Source organism: Anguilla rostrata, chromosome 6 (assembly GCF_018555375.3).
Source record: "Anguilla rostrata isolate EN2019 chromosome 6, ASM1855537v3, whole genome shotgun sequence".
Classification (NCBI taxonomy): domain Eukaryota; kingdom Metazoa; phylum Chordata; class Actinopteri; order Anguilliformes; family Anguillidae; genus Anguilla; species Anguilla rostrata.
The window spans coordinates 38,019,680-38,038,887 of NC_057938.1; the positions used below are offsets into that span (position 1 = coordinate 38,019,680).

The 19,208-nt window shown below is 41.7% G+C and overlaps 1 protein-coding gene across 1 annotated transcript in view; it reads right to left on the bottom strand.

The window, feature by feature from the left end:
* LOC135257087 (steroid hormone receptor ERR2-like) overlaps nucleotides 1-19,208 on the bottom strand; it is a 48,664-nt gene that overhangs the window by 19,183 nt on the left and 10,273 nt on the right. The window contains exons 2-3 of the mRNA XM_064339509.1: nucleotides 15,854-16,260; nucleotides 8,041-8,157 (exon numbers count right to left, since the gene is read on the bottom strand). Of these exons, the coding sequence (XP_064195579.1) occupies nucleotides 8,041-8,157; nucleotides 15,854-16,260 (524 nt within the window). The remainder of the gene's footprint in view (nucleotides 1-8,040; nucleotides 8,158-15,853; nucleotides 16,261-19,208) is intronic.

Consider the following 19,208-nt stretch of genomic DNA (forward strand, 5'->3'; position numbering starts at 1 on the left):
GGAAAGGACAAGGAAAGGAAGAAGAAAAATTCTAGTCATTTTTCCAGTATTCATTTTTTAAACGGGAGATTAAATGTGACCATTTGGATAACCCTGTAAATGAGACTGAACAGGAGACATGCCAAGCGTTTAAAATCTCACCGTAGATTACGTCCACTCATTTGGACCCTGACCCATGCTCACGCCCCAGCGTAATAATCTCATGCATCAGTGGATGGATTTTGCCCTATTTCTGAATTTATGTTTATCCTTGTGCGAAAGCATCACTCATGTAATGCAACACTAGCATTGTCTACTAGAATACAATGTGTGCTCGAAAGTTTTATTGCTTTAATTTTAAAATCCCTCACCACCCACACAAGGAATCTCAGACTGACCTTGTGAGACCTCAGACATTATCTTACACATGCCAGCCCTAGACAAACTCGAAGCATCATCTCATTCTGTCCACCATCTTTGCTATCTTCATACAACTCATGCACTGGTAGCTCCAGCAAACCATATTATCTTTTACGAACGGGGCCAAGAGACTGTGGCTATTTATATAAATTCTTCAATTCCCTGGAAACACAAATCTGATTAGGATTATCTTTCAATTTCCTGACACTGGCAACCCGGTAACCTAATTACCCACAATCCCCAGCGGGTACTCCTCTCTGCAAACACTAGGCCATCATTTTAACGCTGACAGGCTGCAGCAAAATCCCATTTCTCCAACTAATTATTTTCATTTTTAAATTCATGATCATAGACAGACTAAATATATCAATGAAGGTTGTAAGATTTTTTTTTCTTGTCTTCGGTAAATAACCTTAATTTTTCAAGTCTATTTCTCAGCATTGTGGCCAGAGTAATATAATTAACTTTCCGCATTTTATTTTTTATTATTTATTAATTTTTTTCATATCAGAAATATTGCAGAAAAGACAAGTCACAGCAATACAGAGATTCAAAAAAGGAAAAATAATAAATGAGAAAAGACTGCAGCAGCATGAAAATAGTCTTATCAGGCAATCAATCAATCATAAGGAACTTATTTTTCATTTCATGGCATATTTCATCCTCATTTTTCCTTTGTCTCTTGAGGATTATTTAAGTTCAATGTCTGATGTGTTACAGAAAATGTCTGTCTGTAAAGAGTTACAGAAAATTGATGGGTATCAAAATTTAAATGCAACATTGAAAGTTTAGTTTAAATTTAGTTTAAAAAAATGAGCAAGATGTTTTAAATATGTGGTCTAAACAACATTTTGCATTTTGCTTCTAATAACTTATCATACTACTCATATACTCATATATATTACGTAATATTACACGATAATGTTTACTTTGCATTGCACATTTTCCCTTTTATTGTGGAATATTAATGATATGTTGGTCCTGGGGAGTATGTTCTTACAAGGATCATTATTTGTTAAACCTAATTGTGTTCTTATATCATGATAGTGGTGCATTGTATGAGGTATGCATGCTGATCTTACGTGTATGTTAAAATGATTACTGTTATATGATTATATTTCAGGACTGATGAGCTTGATACTCAGTACTGTGGCACAAGCTGTGAAATGCCAACAGCGTGTCAGTGATACTCTCGTGACATGCATTCACATATCTTGCTATGGGCTTTTCGAAGGTTGCTATTCATAAGAGTGTGCTAAGTCAATAAACAAAATAAATGGTAACATTGATGCAGAGTTCTGCAAACTTAGGACTTGCCTAAATTCTACGTAAAGCACAAATAGAATACAGAGCTGTAAAGCTATTTCAGTTAATAAAGAAAAGAACATTGACGGTAACAGACACAAAGGTTGACCTCAGTGTCAGCCCATCAATGTCCATTGCTGAAGAGCTCGATCAGCACATTTCTTACAGCAGAAAGGGAAAATTCATTGGCATACTCATAATGACATCACCGCATGCCTTCTGTGTGCCCTGAAGAACAATCTGCAGGGCTGACATAGGCTCACAACCAGGGCAATAGATCACATGACTGTCAAGGCTTTGGCCAAAGCCAGGGAAACGTTCCAAGGTGTGCGGTGTCTGTTTAATTAGAGGAGCCCTGGTCTGTAATTAACAGACCCTGAAGGAAATTAGGTCTTGGCGCTGCCCTGGTTGGCTTGAGGGCTTCAGAGTGGTAGGGGAGGGATGGTAAAGCACAGGGGGAGAGAGAGAGACAGAGAGAGAGAAAGACAGCCTGTTTCAGCTGTGACTGGAGTCACTCCATCTCCTTGCACCATGAGACAAACAAGCTCTGGCCTGAATCTTTCCTGTCCAGTCCCTGTCAGGCAGGTGTTAGAAGGTTGCACGGTACCAGCCCTGGGGCAGTGTTCTGACTCATGGGTAGACACTGGACTTGGGACTTGGGGGCTGTGAAGCTCAATCATTCTGCTGTATAGGTGAAGTTTCCTTATGTCTGTCATATTAGTCAATGTCCAGCTGTACACTCAAGATGGTAACAGTCGATGGGAACTATATGGGAACAGCCACCTCCAACTGCGAAGTGAAACTTTTGGAAGAGAGCTTTGGGGAAGAGGAATGAGGAAGGGCTGCTACTGGGACTATGCAGCCTCTTAAGAGTGAGTGCCACTGAATCCAGAAGTACTCTTTTTCTCCACAGACAATGACAGCCCCGCCTTGGGGCGCGTCCCTTTGGAGGCGGCTGTCTTCGGTCGCTTTGCACAGTGGTAGATGCAGGGGGCGCTATTTTAAGCCCCTCACCTGTTCTGGGTGTCTCTTTCTAGGGAATGTGTCAGGATGGCTGGCATAGCTGGCAGTAGCAGTGGGGGCTTAGGAGAGCCTATTTTAGCAGGGAAAATGAAGGGGCAACATCACACAGCACGGTGGTGCTGGCCTTTCAAGCCTGCCGTGGCTAAGCCCCACCAGCACTGTTCCAAAGGACCCAGTGGTGCCAGCTTTAGTGGGTTGTAAGCATGTGATAGCATATGTTCAGTCATGGGGGGTTGAGGAGGAAATTTGTAGTACAGTGGCCAACCACCTGCTGTTCCCAAAGGGAGGGCACACAAAGACCCCGTTGTTCCTCCACCCTGGCGTCAAAGCCCCACCCCCCCACCCCCCAGGCCCATCAACACCCTGTAGCCGACCCGACTGCATGCACGTGCTGGATCCAAGGGACGGCAGCACATTTGTGGGCTCACTCACCGCTCCAGCTGCAGGCTTCTTTCTCCCAGTGTTTGGAGAAAGCCAAGGCCTCACAAAGTTCTATCAAACGGAAGCCATTTTCTTCTTCTGCCAATTATATATGCCTCAGTCAGCCAGATTATTGATTATGTTCACACTCTTTCCCGCTCAGACATATTCCAGCTGAGGAATTTCACACATTAAAACAGTGCACTCTGAAATGCCCTTAAGTGATGTATTTGCTCTAAAATGTCCACACTAGCCTAACCAAGGCTAATCAATCAGCCCATTTTTTTCCCATGGTGCATCGTGCGGCTTGTTCCTGTTCTTTAACAGGGCTGGGAGGTGAAAGCTTCCACCTGCCAGACTCGCCCTATCTCCCCGGCATGAGTGGCACAGGTGCCGTGGGTTTGTAACCGCAGGCTCCTGCTTGTCGCCCAGCAGGAATGATATCCATTGTGTGGTTAACCCCTCTATTCATAAGAATGCGCACTAGCGCTCCTGGACAGCAAGAAGCCGGGCAAGGCCAGCCAACTCACAGATGAGGGTTAAGCTCTCTGTCACACACAGCTGAACCAATTTAGCAATCGCGTCAGAAAATTCGGACTTGCAAAATGACTGCAGAGACAAGTGACCTGCATCCTCAGTTGTACATGTAATAATGATAATGGAAGACTGCGCATTTTACATTTTTCTGTCCGTTTTACTTTGAGTGAGTGCATTTATTTATTTTTATTAGAGTTGAAATGACACTGAACATTTCAGTTTATATGTGATGCAAGATTAATAATCGGGCAAGACAGGGAGTAAAAATGCATGTCAAAATTTGTGTGCATTATAATCAGTTCACATACCAACAAAAATGAGAAGCGCACATGATCATTAAGACTTCTGAAGAAACTGCTTATGTATTTAGAGGAAAAGCAGGACCATAATTGCAGGTGTGAAGGGTCTTACATCGCTACCTTTTTTCCTCAGCCCGGGTCAAACCCGTGATGTCATTGGTAGATATCCATGCAGGGCTGATGTCAGGCCATTGATCAGAAAATAGACCTGCAACCTGATATCTGATATCTGATATGTCTATTGATCGCCTACTTGTTTTGTAAGCCACAGAAAAATAATGACGCTCCGCAGCACCCCTGGCCTGCCTCCCGCAGAACAGATCGCTCATCTTCTGTCACACGCTTCGAGGGACCGAACCGCTTCTTTTCTCATCTATTATTCGGTTATTTATTTATTAATTTTTTTTTTCAAGATGTTGGATTGCAAAATAATATTTATAGGACGTCTGCGCAACATTATCTACCAATTCGGAGAGCCCCCGTTCTGTTCTCTGTGCTGCCAGTCACCGGTTCTTTTCGCTCTGAACTACGCAGTCAGTGGACGACTACTGTAGATGTCCGGGTGACCAGAGGAAACCCTCTCTCTCCAGCCAATTAGGAACCATCCGGGCAGAGGTTGCTACTCAGCGTCAGTACTAGTACAGGCAGAATTAAATTTCAGTTAGTGGTGGGCATTTCAGTACTATTGTTGAGCATTTCCGTTTTGGGGACATTGATTCAGTGCGCTATAAAGCTTCATTCACTGATTAATACATTGATTTATACAGTACATCTGGTCAGTCTTTAAATTGAAAACAGCTTACAGGACCCTTGTGTAGTCTGCATTAATTCAACACATATTCATTCAGTCACTTTTCAAGGCAACAAAGTCTATGCAGCAAGTGAGATGATGTTCACTGAAGTTCAGCCAAGTTACACCCCCCAGTTCTCTCTGAACTTTAGTCTGTTCATACACATTTATGGTTTAAAAGAAATAAAACTTGCTTTCATTTAATTTTCTCATGCCTGACAATGATAGCGCATTGCCGAGAACATTACATAATTTCTTTAGCAATTTACCACTGAAAGTGAGTTTTAGAGAGCACTCATTCATATAATACTCTTCAATCAAAGGAAGCATTGCATTTCCGACATATCTCAGGTAAAGCCACCAGGGACTTTAAGTTCGTTCACTGATTTGTTTGTTGTTTGAGAAAAATGTTTCCAGTTCATTCAGTTCACTTATTATTTTTCATTTCAGAACTGGATATGCTAATTTGTTCACTGACCGTCTCCTTATTTGTTTGGGGACATAAATGTTCAGCCAGACCATGCCAATAAGATTTCAGATAAACACAACTTGTCTGCTCAAAGATATCAATTTTTGTTTAATTCCTTTTTATTGGCTCTCATGAGAAATGCTTAAAGAGATGAGAAATACCAATTGAATGAATCGATACATGGTGTTGCATGGAAATGCAGTTGATTTCAGGCACCAAAGAGATTGATTTAAAACAGTGAATCATTCGCAAACCACCCAACACCTTGGGGTGCATCACTGGACTGATAAAAGGGCCCTTTAGCCATAATAAGCCACCACTTTGCAATAACTTTGAATTAAATCCAAATATCCATCTTTCTCAGTCAAGTGTGGTTGATGAATATGAATGTATTTTTTGGAATATGATATAATGCCGTATAAATGGAAGCTTTCTTCATACATCCACTCCAAGGGCCCAAGACTGCAGGTGCCAGAGAGTGACACTATGCCTCCTTTAACTGTGAAGTTAAAATTAGGTGGGGTTTTCCCCTGAGTGGATGACCTTTCCACCAAAATGTAACCCCCGGAAAGTGGCAGAGGATATGAGAGATCTGACAGACCTGTGATCAGATGGGCTGCACTGCTCAGCCCCTCGTGGGGGGAAGGGGGGTGGGGGGAAGGTTGGGGGGAGGTTCCGGGACTACGGTTGCCAAAGACACCGCATCATTTGCGACAATCTCTCCCCTCATCCTCACTGATACCTGCCTCACACTCATAGACAATCCACCCTGCCCCCGCTTCTCAAGCCAAGGGGAAGCAGGCTCAGGAGTCACGCACGAGAAGCAAGCTACAGCTGTAACCTCAGCAGCCATTTTGGCTCCAGTGAAGGACATGGTGAAACCACATCCTGCAAAGCAGCTATTTGGCTTTTCCAGGCCACTGATGTGGCATGTGAAACCGGGGCTGCCCTCTGAAATTCCAGTGTACCACAAGTTCAAAAACCCATTGGGCCCCCCATCCTCCAGGGCCCGGGACAACGTACCCGTGACGGCAGTCCTTTGTGAGACTGACATCACTCCTCCACGGATCTGTAAGGGTGTAGGGTGTAGTTGTTGCGCTGTAAGGTGGGGGTGGGGGGGATATGAATGGCGTAATGACCTCGGCAGCTGACGCTGTATAAATCATTGCCTCACTTAAAGGGCTTATATAAGCCTCTAGTGGAAATATTAAGTACATTTAGAAACATTGGTAACTGTACCCATAAATTCTCTCAGCACCTCATTGAAGGGTGCTGGGTTCCACGCCATATTGTGTGGCGGTATGCACAGGAGTCAGGGCGCTGTCACAGTTAGGCTTATGTCCCGAGCGTTGACAAACGCGTCTGCAATGAGCGCACAAGCTGATCTGCTGTAACAATGTGAACAGCAGTCTACCAAGTTTCTCAAAGATAACTGCATAGCAAAACATGCTGCCTGCTACAGTACATGTACCTAGTACAAAAATGCCATTTTGGAATTTTAAAGCCAGACTAAATTTAACCACAAGAATTTACCTGATATCCACAATTCATGTATGACCACCTTTGTTATTATTTCCAGAAAATCCATAAGTTGGCCATGTTTGGAAATGATCTATAATGTGACAGTGAATACCTAGTGAAATTACCTAGAATATTTACGTCTTTCTTACTTTTTACCATGTGCTGTTTCGAGGCATGCGTGAAGATTGCTTTCTGACTTATCCGACTCGTCCAAAACCGGCCCCCCCAGCCCACTTCTCCTGGTTAAACCCCGCACCGTAGTTTCTAAGAACGCTAATGTCCTGCGCTTTCCTAACAGCATGATTCTGTTTGTTTTGGCCGGAGAGTCACAGCCACAGAGCTGGCTTTTCATCGGCATAGAGACATCACGGTGGGGAACTTTGGTGGGAGGTCTATAAATAAGATAATCAGGGCAGGACAATGGTGTACATATTTGTGGGTCAATTCGGTCAGGCACGCTAATGTCAGAGGATGCGATTTGCGACTTGTGAATGAAACGCGACGCATCTGCCCGTCGATCTACTCGTCATCTTACATACGACAAGTTAAATGCATTATTCGCGTTTCTCATGTTATACCTTGATTGTATGAATAAAATGTCGGAAAGTAGTTAACTAAATAAAACATATGAATGAGGACAGCTGGACTCCCCGCCCCCCCCCTCACCCAACCTTCTAATCTCTGAAGGCTGATAGGGTCGGGCACCGTGCTGGAAAAATCCATTGGCGGCTGCTTAAACGGGGCAGAATTCCCTGCGGCGTAGCTCTGAAAAGCAACGCACAGGAAGGAAACCCAGACGTTTGGAAAACACTTACCTGATCGATACGCCGGGAGGGCTGAGACGTATCCCAGCGCGCACATGGTGGGGGGGGGGGGGGGGGGGGCTGCGTCCGTGACTCTATTGGACTGGACTGCGGGGACAGGCCGATTGGGTGCATTTTCGTCCCGGCAAGACGCATTTTGAACCGCCCGAGCGTCCCGGGCAGCAGCCGTCATTCTACAGCTAGAATTGGCAAGCGCCTCGTCCCGTTCCCCACCCCAACCCCCCACCCCCCACCCCCCCCCACCTCCAATCCCGACTATTGCATTTCTGAGGTCACATCACAGAACGCAAAGCCCTTGATCAGAATCCAGGGGCATTTATCTCCTGTTCCAATGCCACATGTGAAATGTGATCCCCCCCCCCATAAAGGGCCTTATAGCTTAGTGTCTCCACCGAGGTTCCTGTGCCGTAGCAGTACACAAATAGGCGAACGTACAGACGGGCGGCGCCTTACCTTCTTTGAGCATCCCCACTTTGAGACACTTGGTGAAGCGGCAGGCTTGGCAGGACTTGCGTCGCCGTTTGGTGATCTCGCACTCGCTCGTGGCCGGACAGCTGTACTCTATGCTGCCTGGAGAGAACAAGGTGTGGACCATGAGTGCGACAGCAGCGTCGTGACTTCCACCTTACTGCTTTCCCCGTGTCACCACTTCACACACACACACTCTTTCAACACACATCCATTACCATCAAATAAACAACCTATTCCTTTCATCCCCAGATAGTGATGAATTTCAACGAGGAGGCTTGGAATCAACATGAATTTGTTATACGAATTGACTAATGGCTTTAACTTTGAGAAGAAAAAAAAAGTCTTACCTAACTGTGAAAGATCAGATGAAGTTAGCATAAAGAGAAATTTTGCAGGACTCTGAGGCAAAATGAAATGTTCATAGAGAGACCCTTAAATTGTCCCCACCAATAGTTTCCTCAAATCCAAAACATTATTTGTCATGTCAATTTTATCCACACCACTCTGTTTCCACAAACCCTCATTGCCCTTCCAACCACTCCACCAAAAATAAATAAATAAACAACTCCGCTAATTTGATTAGCTTAGCCTTGAAACCGGCTTGCATCCAAATTGTTCTCAGAAGAAAAAATGATTGTTGTAGCAGTGCCACAAGCATCTCTCACTGATGAAGCCAGGTATTGAGGTATATCCATGCCAGAATTCAAATGAAAATGCAAATCGGCAATTACATTTCATTTTCACTCAATGTGTGCAGAAACCATGACTTAATTCAGAAGAAAATGCAAAAGTCTTGCTTTGCGTTTTCATTTTCAAGTTAATGCACACACTTTGTCTGACAATTTAAAAATTTTAATGCAAAGTCTATTTCATATTCAATATTTCCTCACCCTCTATGACACAACCCTGTAATATAAAGGGAAATGAAAAAAAAAACACATTTGAAATAGCAGTTTCTAATTGTAACCGCATTATTGATGACAAAAATGAAATGATAATTCAATTGCCCATTTATCATTTCATTTTCATGTTTTTGTGGCACAAGAGTAACATTAATCAAATACAATGGCATTGCTTCCATTTGCATCATTATTTTTGCATGGTCACACAAAAACCCTGCCAAAATTTAAATTGAAATGCAATCTATCCTTAGCTTAGGATGGATTGCATTTTCAATTAGAATTTTGGCAAGGTTTTTGCATGGCCACATGAAAATGATAATGGACAGATGTTGTGAGAGACAACATTTTTCTACTTGACATTGTTTGGTAAGTTAATACATATCAGGCAGTAGCTAAAACAAACAGTAAAATTATCGCAAATAATAACGTTACTAGCCTGCTGGCTGAATAAATGTACAGCATAGTACCTAACTAATGTTAGACCAGAACTATAATTACTGTGACAATTGACATTATCAGAAGCCTATTTTTGTTCCTGCTGGATGCTAAAATAGCAAATTAAGCACTGAAGCTATATAGCAAGCTACCTAATAGCTCACCTTCTAGCTTGTTATTGTGGATTCATGAAAAACAGTCAAAAGAAACCTCAAGAAGGCTATCGGTAACATTTGTTGTACAATTTAAATGACTTTAGTTCTTTAAATAGTGGTTATTGTTATTGTTGGTTTTATTTGTGTTATTTGTGGTTTTTGTCTAACCTGCCCATTGTTGGTTAATGCCAGCTAGCTTATTTGTGGGTACACGCTGAACTTGCGATAATGTCAGGACCTAAGTAATGTTAGTGCTGGATGTAAAATGATTGACGTATTTAAAGTAAATGTAAATCCCACATTTATTCAGTATAAACCCAATGCAGCATTGTTTAATATGGAAGTTTTAATCTCTTCTCTAGAATTGTGAGTGCATCCACCAAGCTAGCTATCGTAGGTATTTAACATTAGTGTTAAGCTAGCTAAAAGTTAGGTTGCCTTGTTAGGTGCCTTTATGGGTCACAGCCTGCACAAACACAATATATCACCATCCTAACTAGCTGTGAACCTGAGACTAAAACTGAAACTGACCGGATAAAGGACACAAGACTGATTAAGAAGTCAGACAAGAAATATTTACATTTTGTTACGTCACTGGCTGATTTTTAAACATTTTTAGAGGGCATGGATCACAATGGTTATTTTTCTGTATTTCTGCTTTTGTGGCCTGTGAAAAAAATATATTTTTCTTTTTCAAACCATCCGCTCCATACACCCAAAATTGTAAATCCATTAAGAAATTTAATCTGTGTGCTTCTCTTGTGTTGTGTTTGTGTATGTGCACTCGCACACACTGTTAGTAGGTGTGTTCATACTGGTGGAGAAGGGGAACTAGTAGCCTGTTGGAGAGTGGTCAAATGTTTCCCCACTAAACTATTCTCTTATGTCCAACACATACACACAAACACACATTTATTTTCATAAAGGAGTTTGGCCCCCAGTCAGCTGTAGTCAGAGCACTACTATAGCATTAGGAAGGAGGAGAGCGCAGTCCTTATAAACTAACTGATTGTGCTGTTCGACATGTTTCTCAACTCAGCATCGAGGAGATGGCAAACACACTCCAAGGGTAAAGAAGTCCCAGAAGTCCCATGCCTCAGTAGATATCAAAATCAATCAAATTGATTAAAAACAACGTGCATTCAGAGAGACAGCAGTGAAATTGAGTAGCAGTGAGGTCAGCGTCAAGCTGACTGGAAATTACTGTTTCTTCATAGCACCGCTCCCACTTATTAGAATTAAAGGGAGAATTAAAAACAGATTGTTTCCTTGCTCATTTGTGCCTTTTTTTCAGCCTCGGCTTGCATTTCCTGGTTTCATATTTTCTTTCCTTTCCTTCCCCTTTTTTTTTTTTTTTTGCTTTGACACTCCTCTCCTTGTACTCTTTCTGTCCTGTACCCAGTCCTGATTAATATTTCATGAAGCTTTCTCTTCTGAAAGACAAGCTGGTTCCCTCTCCATTCTAAAGAGGTGTTCTTCTGTCCTTCTCTGTCCCTCCCCTGAAATTAACCACATTCCCATGCTTCTACCCCCCCCGCTCCCCCCTCCCTCTCGCCTGGGGGACGTCCCACCCCACCTCCTGTCCTCCAAATGAAAAGCCTTGTCCTTAATTACACTTTCTGAGCACTGATTGCTATTGACAAAACCCCTGTGTCTCAGACAAACGGTGGCGGATAAGCTTCATTATGGAAAGCCATAAAAGAGGGACAGAAGAGATGGACTCGAAATAGACAAATAGATATTCCGGAGTCTGAATTGTCAATTTAAAGTGAATGGAGGCATTTCCTCAATTTAACCTCTCCCTCTCACACTTAAACACTAATCTCCTGGTCTCTCTTTCTGTAATACGGCAATTTATTTCATTTTAGCATGACCTATAATCAGTGTGTTGTCTTTTTCAGTGTCATAAAAAAACAGTATTATATTATTATTATTATTATTATTATTATTATTATTATTATATAAACTGTCTGTATAATGCTGGAAGAAAACAACAAAAAAGGGCTTTAAGATGTGACACAGATACATAAGCAAAACATCACCTCACAAAATAACGAAATTGGCCATGCTTGAAGGAAATATTCAGACCCTACTTTTAAAATTCATATGCTGTTACTTCTGTTTATGGTGGTAAATTACGTGACAGCTTTTTGTGGTATGTTTATTGCTGCAATGACAATGCCAAGTCATCAAGAGCAAAAATGTGGATGTACAGTTCATATTACTTTTTATATTAAACAGGAGCGGAGTTTTTCCCAACTACATCATCAGTAATTTCTCATAACTTTTCTATCTAGGTAATCACATATATTATGTACTAGTGGTTTGCATTGCAGTCTGCAGATAAATATGCTTTTGGGTGAATTTTCCTCTTGAGAGTAGTCCATCATTCAAGTTATCTGCAAAGCGCTTTCTCTAACAATCACAAACAAATTTAAGAGGTTTTAAGAGAAATTTTGTATTGTGTCCTACACGGCAATATGTCTTTACACTGAAATTATCAAAAGAAAAAATAAAGAGACAATACACAATAAGACTTGTGTAATTTTTTTCATCAAAAGTAATTTGTCTCAGATTGAATAGTTACCTATGACTCTCATTTTCCCCTTTTCAAAGTGTGACTCACAATAGTACGTTTTATGGTTTTGTTGGATATGGTCTGCACCTTTTGGGTTACCCGATGCCCCCGAGATCTGCAAACATAGTTCAGCATAGTTCCCTGCACCAGTTCATCCATCAAAAATACCTCAGGCTCAGCAGATATTTCTTGGACAGGGCTTCCCAACCATGTTCCTGGAGATCTACGATCCTATAGGTTTTCATTTCAACCCTAATCTGGTATATGCGATTCTACTAATTTTACTAATTAGCAGCTCAATGAGATTTCTAGTTGTTGAATTAGGTGTGCTGTGTTAGGTTTGGAGTGCACAGGGAACAGGACTGGGCAGCCCTGATCTTGGATATTACAAATGCATCAAGGGTCAGATTTACATACAGTGCTGTGAAACAGTATTTGCCCGCTTCCTTATTTACTCTATTATTTGTCACACTGAATAGTTTAAACAAAATGTAGACACATTTAGACAAAATTTAATATCAGACAAAGGGAACCTGAGTAAACACAAATCACAATTTTAAATTATTATTTCATTTAATGAAAAAAGTTATCAAACACCCATGTGAAAAAATAATTGCCCCCTTAAACACAACAACGGGTTTCACTAACCTTTAGCAGCAATAACTGCAACCAAACACTTTCTATAATTTGATATCAGTCTCGCACATTGCTGTGGAGGAATTTTAGCCTATTCATTGCAGAATTGCTATAATTCAGACAAATTTGTAGGTTTTCAAGCATGAACTGCTCGTTTCAGCTTCTGCCACAGCATCTCTATTGGTTTAAAATCAGGACTAGGCCACTGCAGCATTTTGTTTAATTAATTTATTTTTTATATTCAGCCGTTCAGATGTGGACTTGCTTTTGTGCTTTGGATCCTTGTTTTTCCGCATAACCCAATTACACTTCAGCTTCAACTCACGGACGGATGACCGGACAATCTCCTGAAGAATTTTCTGATACAGAGCAGAATTCATGGTTCCTTCAATAATGTCAAGTTGTCCAGGTGCTGGGACAGCAAAGCATCCCCACACCATCACGCTGCCACCATGTGTGACTGTTGGTATGATGTTCTTACTGTGAAATTTGCTCGACACCAGACATAATGGGACCCATGTTATCCAAAAAAGTTCATCTGTCCATAGAACATTATCCTAAAAGTATTGGTGATCCTTCAGGTGCTTTTTTTGCAAATGTGAGATGAGCAGTGTCTTCCTGGTTGTGTTGTCACCCTTGGAGAAAATGTGGTAGGCCGGCCACTGCTGGGAAGATTCACCACTGTGATAATGGTTCTCTGTGTGGTTTGTTGGAGTCCCGCAGCCTTAGGAATGGCTTTGTAACCCATTCCAGACTGATACATTTTAACAACTTTTTTCTCATCTCTTCTGGAATTGCCTTTGAAATGCCATTGTGTGCTTGTAGAAACTTCGTGGTGACTACTTCACTTTGGTTCAATATGAGTGAGCTTTAGATTCAGCAGGGCTAATTATCAGTAAAATTTTATAAATTGGTTGATTGAATAGCTTTACAAAATAAGTAATTGTACCTTACTGAACCCGTGTTCAGCAGTTGTCTACGATCATGAAAATGCACTTTTTGTACGTCGCTTTGGATAAAAGCGTCTGCTAAATGAATGTAATGTAATGTAATAACTAAGGGGGCAATTAAGGTTTCACATTGGTGATAAGGATGTTTGATAACTTTTTTCATTAAATAAATGAAATAATAATTTCCCCTTCCTGTAGCTACGGTAATGTTGTAAGTGACAACAGACACTCAAAGACTGACAACTTGTACCAAATCTACCTTTAAATAAATAAAAACAAACACACAGTGACCCTTTCTTTGTTTAAGTATTTTAGTAATGCAATTTTAGCATGCTCTCTATGCTCTGCTTCTAACAATGTGATGTTAAAGTCAAAAAGAATGCGCTTTCTGTGATGGACAAATGTGAATGAACGCACCAGCCTATAAAAGCACTCATTCGTATTATTTACTTGTGGCAACTGCCCACTGATTTTTATTTTATTTTTTAACTTCAAGCACTTGTTTCTGTTGCTACAGCTGCGCATGTTATTTCAGTCATTTCTCTTCGTTGCACGTGTGATCTATTGAATTTAATAAATTGATAGTTAATTTAATAAATTGATGTTTTTAAACATTCTGTGATTTATGCCTTATTTTTTCCATGATTTTTAAAAACTAGGTCTTGGCTGCTCCATACTTTAGCCAATACTTGCTTTGACAAACACCCAACCTTTATTGTTTGGCTGCAATAATTAATGAATAATAATCATCTGTACTGTTTTATGATTTCTTGCTCAGGAAGTTGAAATAATGTGATTCTTGTTCCAAAGATTCTCTCAGCGCATCATCAAGGGCTATATCTGTGTCTCTGTCTTGCTTGTGCCTTGATTTGCGTCTGCTCTTTAGAGGCAGAGAAACTTTGAGAAAAATCGGCATTCATTAATCGCTTGAACTCCAGTACATAAAAAAAAAATATATATATATATAATCAGCCGAATTTATAATATCTCTGCCCATTATTTGCATAACCCTCCCTTAAATGCATACGCATTAAGGAGAGAAGCGTACCTTGCGATGACCCACGTAGATCACACACATACTGCTCCTCTAGCCCCGTGCGCCTTTATGATCCATAAGACGCATGTTTTTTTCTGGGCAGAAAACGTCATATCTGCATCTGAAGTAGTTGCAAAAGGCTTAGTACATCTGGTCCAAGTGTGATGCCAGTGGCACCACTCGGCTAGAGTCTGGCCTGTGTCATGGTAAGCATGTTTTTGGCTCTGACCTAACTGGTGCAACCATCAGAGACCCCTCTGAGATAGATATCACATCCTGGGACATCAGCAAAAAAAGGGGCATATCCCACCAACTGCTGTCGAGACTGATCCATCTCAGTGATGTCATCACATGAGATATGACAGGGTTAGACCCAGTCATACAAAAGCAATTATATCCATAAAGCGCATTGATAACTATCTTCATTTGCTTGCAGTCATCCTAGAGAACTCTGATTTCATCACGACTGTCAAGCAGTTAGTTGCAAGCACTCCATCTCTGTCATGACTTCTGCATCATTTCTTAAAATAGCACTGATTGTTGATTTTATTGCTGGAAAACTATTAGAAGGCGTTCTGTGCAATTGAACAGAACGACCAGTAGCTGTTATTGCTCAAGGTCATTTTTACAGTTATCACTGAGGTGTGACCACCTTCATTAAATCTGGAAAGATTTAACATATATTTTTTTATCATTACAGTCATTACTATAATTTTCCTTCTCACTGTGACCAATACAATTGATGTGTGTGATGCTTTACTTCACAGCTCTTAATTAATTTCCCCATAGCTATAACTTTCCTCATTGTTCCTGATCTACACTGTCTGGGATAGGTTCAGGGAACTGTAAATTATCGCTGCACCGTTACTGAATTTTTAACCTTATTAATGCCTTGTGAAACGCAAAGGGCAAAGCACCCGGTCGACACTCACGGCCTGTTTTCGTAGCTGTTGGCACTGTCTGACCCAGGTCGGGCGAAAAAAACCGAGCAAATTAAAACACCGCGCGTAAAGGCGCGAAGCAAACCGAGCAAGACGGCCGTCTGAAAAAAGGGAGACCAGCGGGGATGGACGGAGGGAGGAAGAGGAAGGGAGGCACGGTACCTTGTATCGTCCTTTTAAAGAAGGCTTTGCAGGCTTCGCAGGAGGCCACGCCGTAGTGGTAGCCGGACGCGATGTCCCCGCAGACCAGGCACAGCCTCTTGGGGATGGAGCTCAGCATGTACTCGCACTTGACGTGGGGGTCCTCGCCGTAGGCGGCGGCGCAGTCGTCGTAGGGCTTGCGGCAGGGCCCGACCGCCGGCCCGCCCGCGCCGAACATGGGCGGCGAGTCCAGGCCGTTGGAGTGGCCGTTGAGGGTGCTGCCGTAGCCGCCGCTGGTGTCGGAGTTGCCGCCGGGGCTGTGGTGGCTGGCCGTGTCGGCCGAGGCGGGGCTGGACGGCTCAGTCTTGATGTAGGACCCGCAGCCCGGGGGCATGCGGTGGTCGTCTGCCGCCATTCTGCCTAGCTGCCTGAGGGACACACACACAAGGAGAAGACTAATGTGAAGAGTGCGGGTGGGGAGCGGCATCGTTACTCACAATGAAACCGAGAAGCATTTCTTTTTAAAGTCCTTACTTTCAATGCCTTTACCTCTCATAATGTTTTACCCAAAATGCATTATGTTACCCCTTAACAAAATTCTGAGTGTTTACCAGATGAATTGAAGTGCAGCCTCTCTAGCTTACTTACAAGTGAGTGGACGTAGCAAGAATGTACCACCCAGAGCCCTACCCTCTAAACTGGTAAGAAGAACATGGAAGGCTTACTAAGGCATGCATCACTGGTAACAACTGGTGAGGGAACGCAAGTGCGGCGAATACTATGACCGCCATCCTCATCAATATCGCTTACGGCGGTGCTGAAGGGAGGAGCTTTGACAGCCCTCTGATGTCTGACTATTAGCAATATTTGGAGCCCGTTCCTGTTAACGGGGCTTCAAAAGAGAAATAAATTTCAGTATTGGCTTCTGTACATTTATGCAGAGACCTCCCCACATTTTTTTGGGGGGGGGGGGGGGTATGGGTATCAGCAGGGTTCTGGCTGACATATTTTGCCCTATTCGGGCAGGCTTATCTTTTGGTACCATGGTGATGGGGTTGTGGGGTCACGTTAAATCTCACCCTTGTATAGTACCCCTTCTCCGTCATGTTTATTCATCAAAGCTTGATGTCCCTGTCACCTCTAAGATTAAGATAAATTATATAAATAAGGCCCTGCTTTAAAATGACAGCCTTATGAAATGAAAGTATTGACTCACATGACTTACACACCAGCCAATATATCATTTTGCTGGTCGTTTCTGCATATACATTAAGGGGTTTAAATTTTTTATTGTGCGTTTATTTTTTTCCCCAAAGAACGTGGTACTTCATCAGAAATTTAGATATCTTAACCCCCTCCCAAGAGTACAAGATGAACTCAAGACATGTGCCATGCAATTGAATCAGAACCTTCTCTATTTAAAGATAATAATAATTAAAAAAAAAAAAAAAACATTTTATTTATTATTATTATACTTATACATGTGTGTTGTGATATGTACAAAATGTTTTTTTTTCCCTGTAAACCCAATGAAACTACTGGCATAATTGTAAAATCTATTTTGTGTCCTTCCTACGTGAATCAGTTTCCTTTTTAATTTTTGTGACCTGACTGGATCAGTTCCATCTGTCTAATAAATACATTTTTCCTCCTCAGTTCTTAATTGCCTGCACACAAATTATGTGCTGTTCAGTCCTTATTTACATACACAATCAAGCGTTCAGTTTGTATAAGCCACATAAATATAAAATGTACTCCATCAGTGCCACTTACACTTTATTAGAGTTGACGTAACACTGTACATTTTGCCGTGTGATATTGTTCTGCTGTTCCTGCTGTTTTTGGGATTAGCAGCTCTTAGGATCTCCTAAATATGCTCCCCGTATCTGGGTATCCGTTTCAGGGTCTCTCCCTGACATTTCCAGAGGATTGAAAGGCTGTAGAAGTGCTTTGGTATGATACGAGGGTGCACACAAGGTTGCCCAATGGTAGACAACCAAAGTCACCTTGCTTCACAGAAAAAAAGGTTCCAAAACATTAAAAAATGATGAGACGGTGAAATCGTGACCTTGCGTGATGCCTGCCCCGTACAATTGAGTACGATGCTAACATAATCAAAAAATGGTCAGTGTTCACTTGATATTTTCCCACTTTCATTTTTATTTTTTTGGCTATTTAGTATCATTGTGTATATGTCGGCAACCAGACATTTTAGCATTACCTTCCTCATCATCTGTTACCATGGTAGCCAAAATTACACTTGGTATCCACTTAATATCCACATCACAGCTGCCCTTATGAAGCAGACTGTCTCACATAAACATCCACAAGCTAAGTGGTCTCAGAGCCGCAGAGTAGATATATTATACTCAAAGTGATGCATCTGACAAGCCACTTTTGTGAGAGTCAGCCAAGGAGGAATTTAATTAACTTCCAATTAACTCAATTAACTCTTAATATGGCGTTAACTTCCTACTGGCTATTTCTTCTCCAAGTTTAAGATCGGACAAGAGCTATTGCCTCTGGAACAGTGAGCAATGCTTTGTCTGAGATCCATATAATTCTGGCACAATATATAGATTCCATAGTGTTTGTTCAGTGTACTGTAAATACTTGGAAGGGGTCCACAACAAAGCTGGTCCATTAGTACCCACAGGACAAATTCCATTAACGCACACCTATCTGTCATTCATATACTGTATATATGGACAGACTAAGAACCAGGCTTGGGAATGAAAAAATGTAATGCGGGAAAATAACCAAAGGAACAACTCAGCAGGTAAACTCAAAGAGGAAAGGGAAACATGGCTGAGACCTGTGTTTCATTTCTGTACCTACCATGCAAGGACTAACAGCGCCTTTGAGAAATCAGACAAAGGGGGGGGGTGGCTGAGACCCGAGGGTCTTTCCTCATTAGGACAACTCACTGAGGTTACTTTATGCGCTCCACTCATAAGAACTTTTATCTGTCAGTAGCGAAACCATAATGCCGCACCTCACATCCGTTAGTTGATCTAAACAGTGAGTTCTTCAATGTCCTTACATTCCATGTGTCCCTTATATATATATAGCTATTTATTTTATGGTGAGAGAAGCTTGTCTGAGGAGACGTATACGAGATCTATCGATCATGCGATTCTGCACTTAAAACATGAGCTGGCTGTTTGGATGATAGACATTTAGACATTAGACATTGCAAGATAGACATTTATATTTAGATAAAGAGTACGAGAGTGTGATTGTACCATGTTCTAAAATCATGAATGCAAATCGTTGCTGGGATAAGTGTTGGTCTTAATTGCTATCCCCAGCATGGATCGTTCTTGTTTAATCTAAATTTAGCAGTCTAGCAGTTAATGCATCACCATCCGCCTGG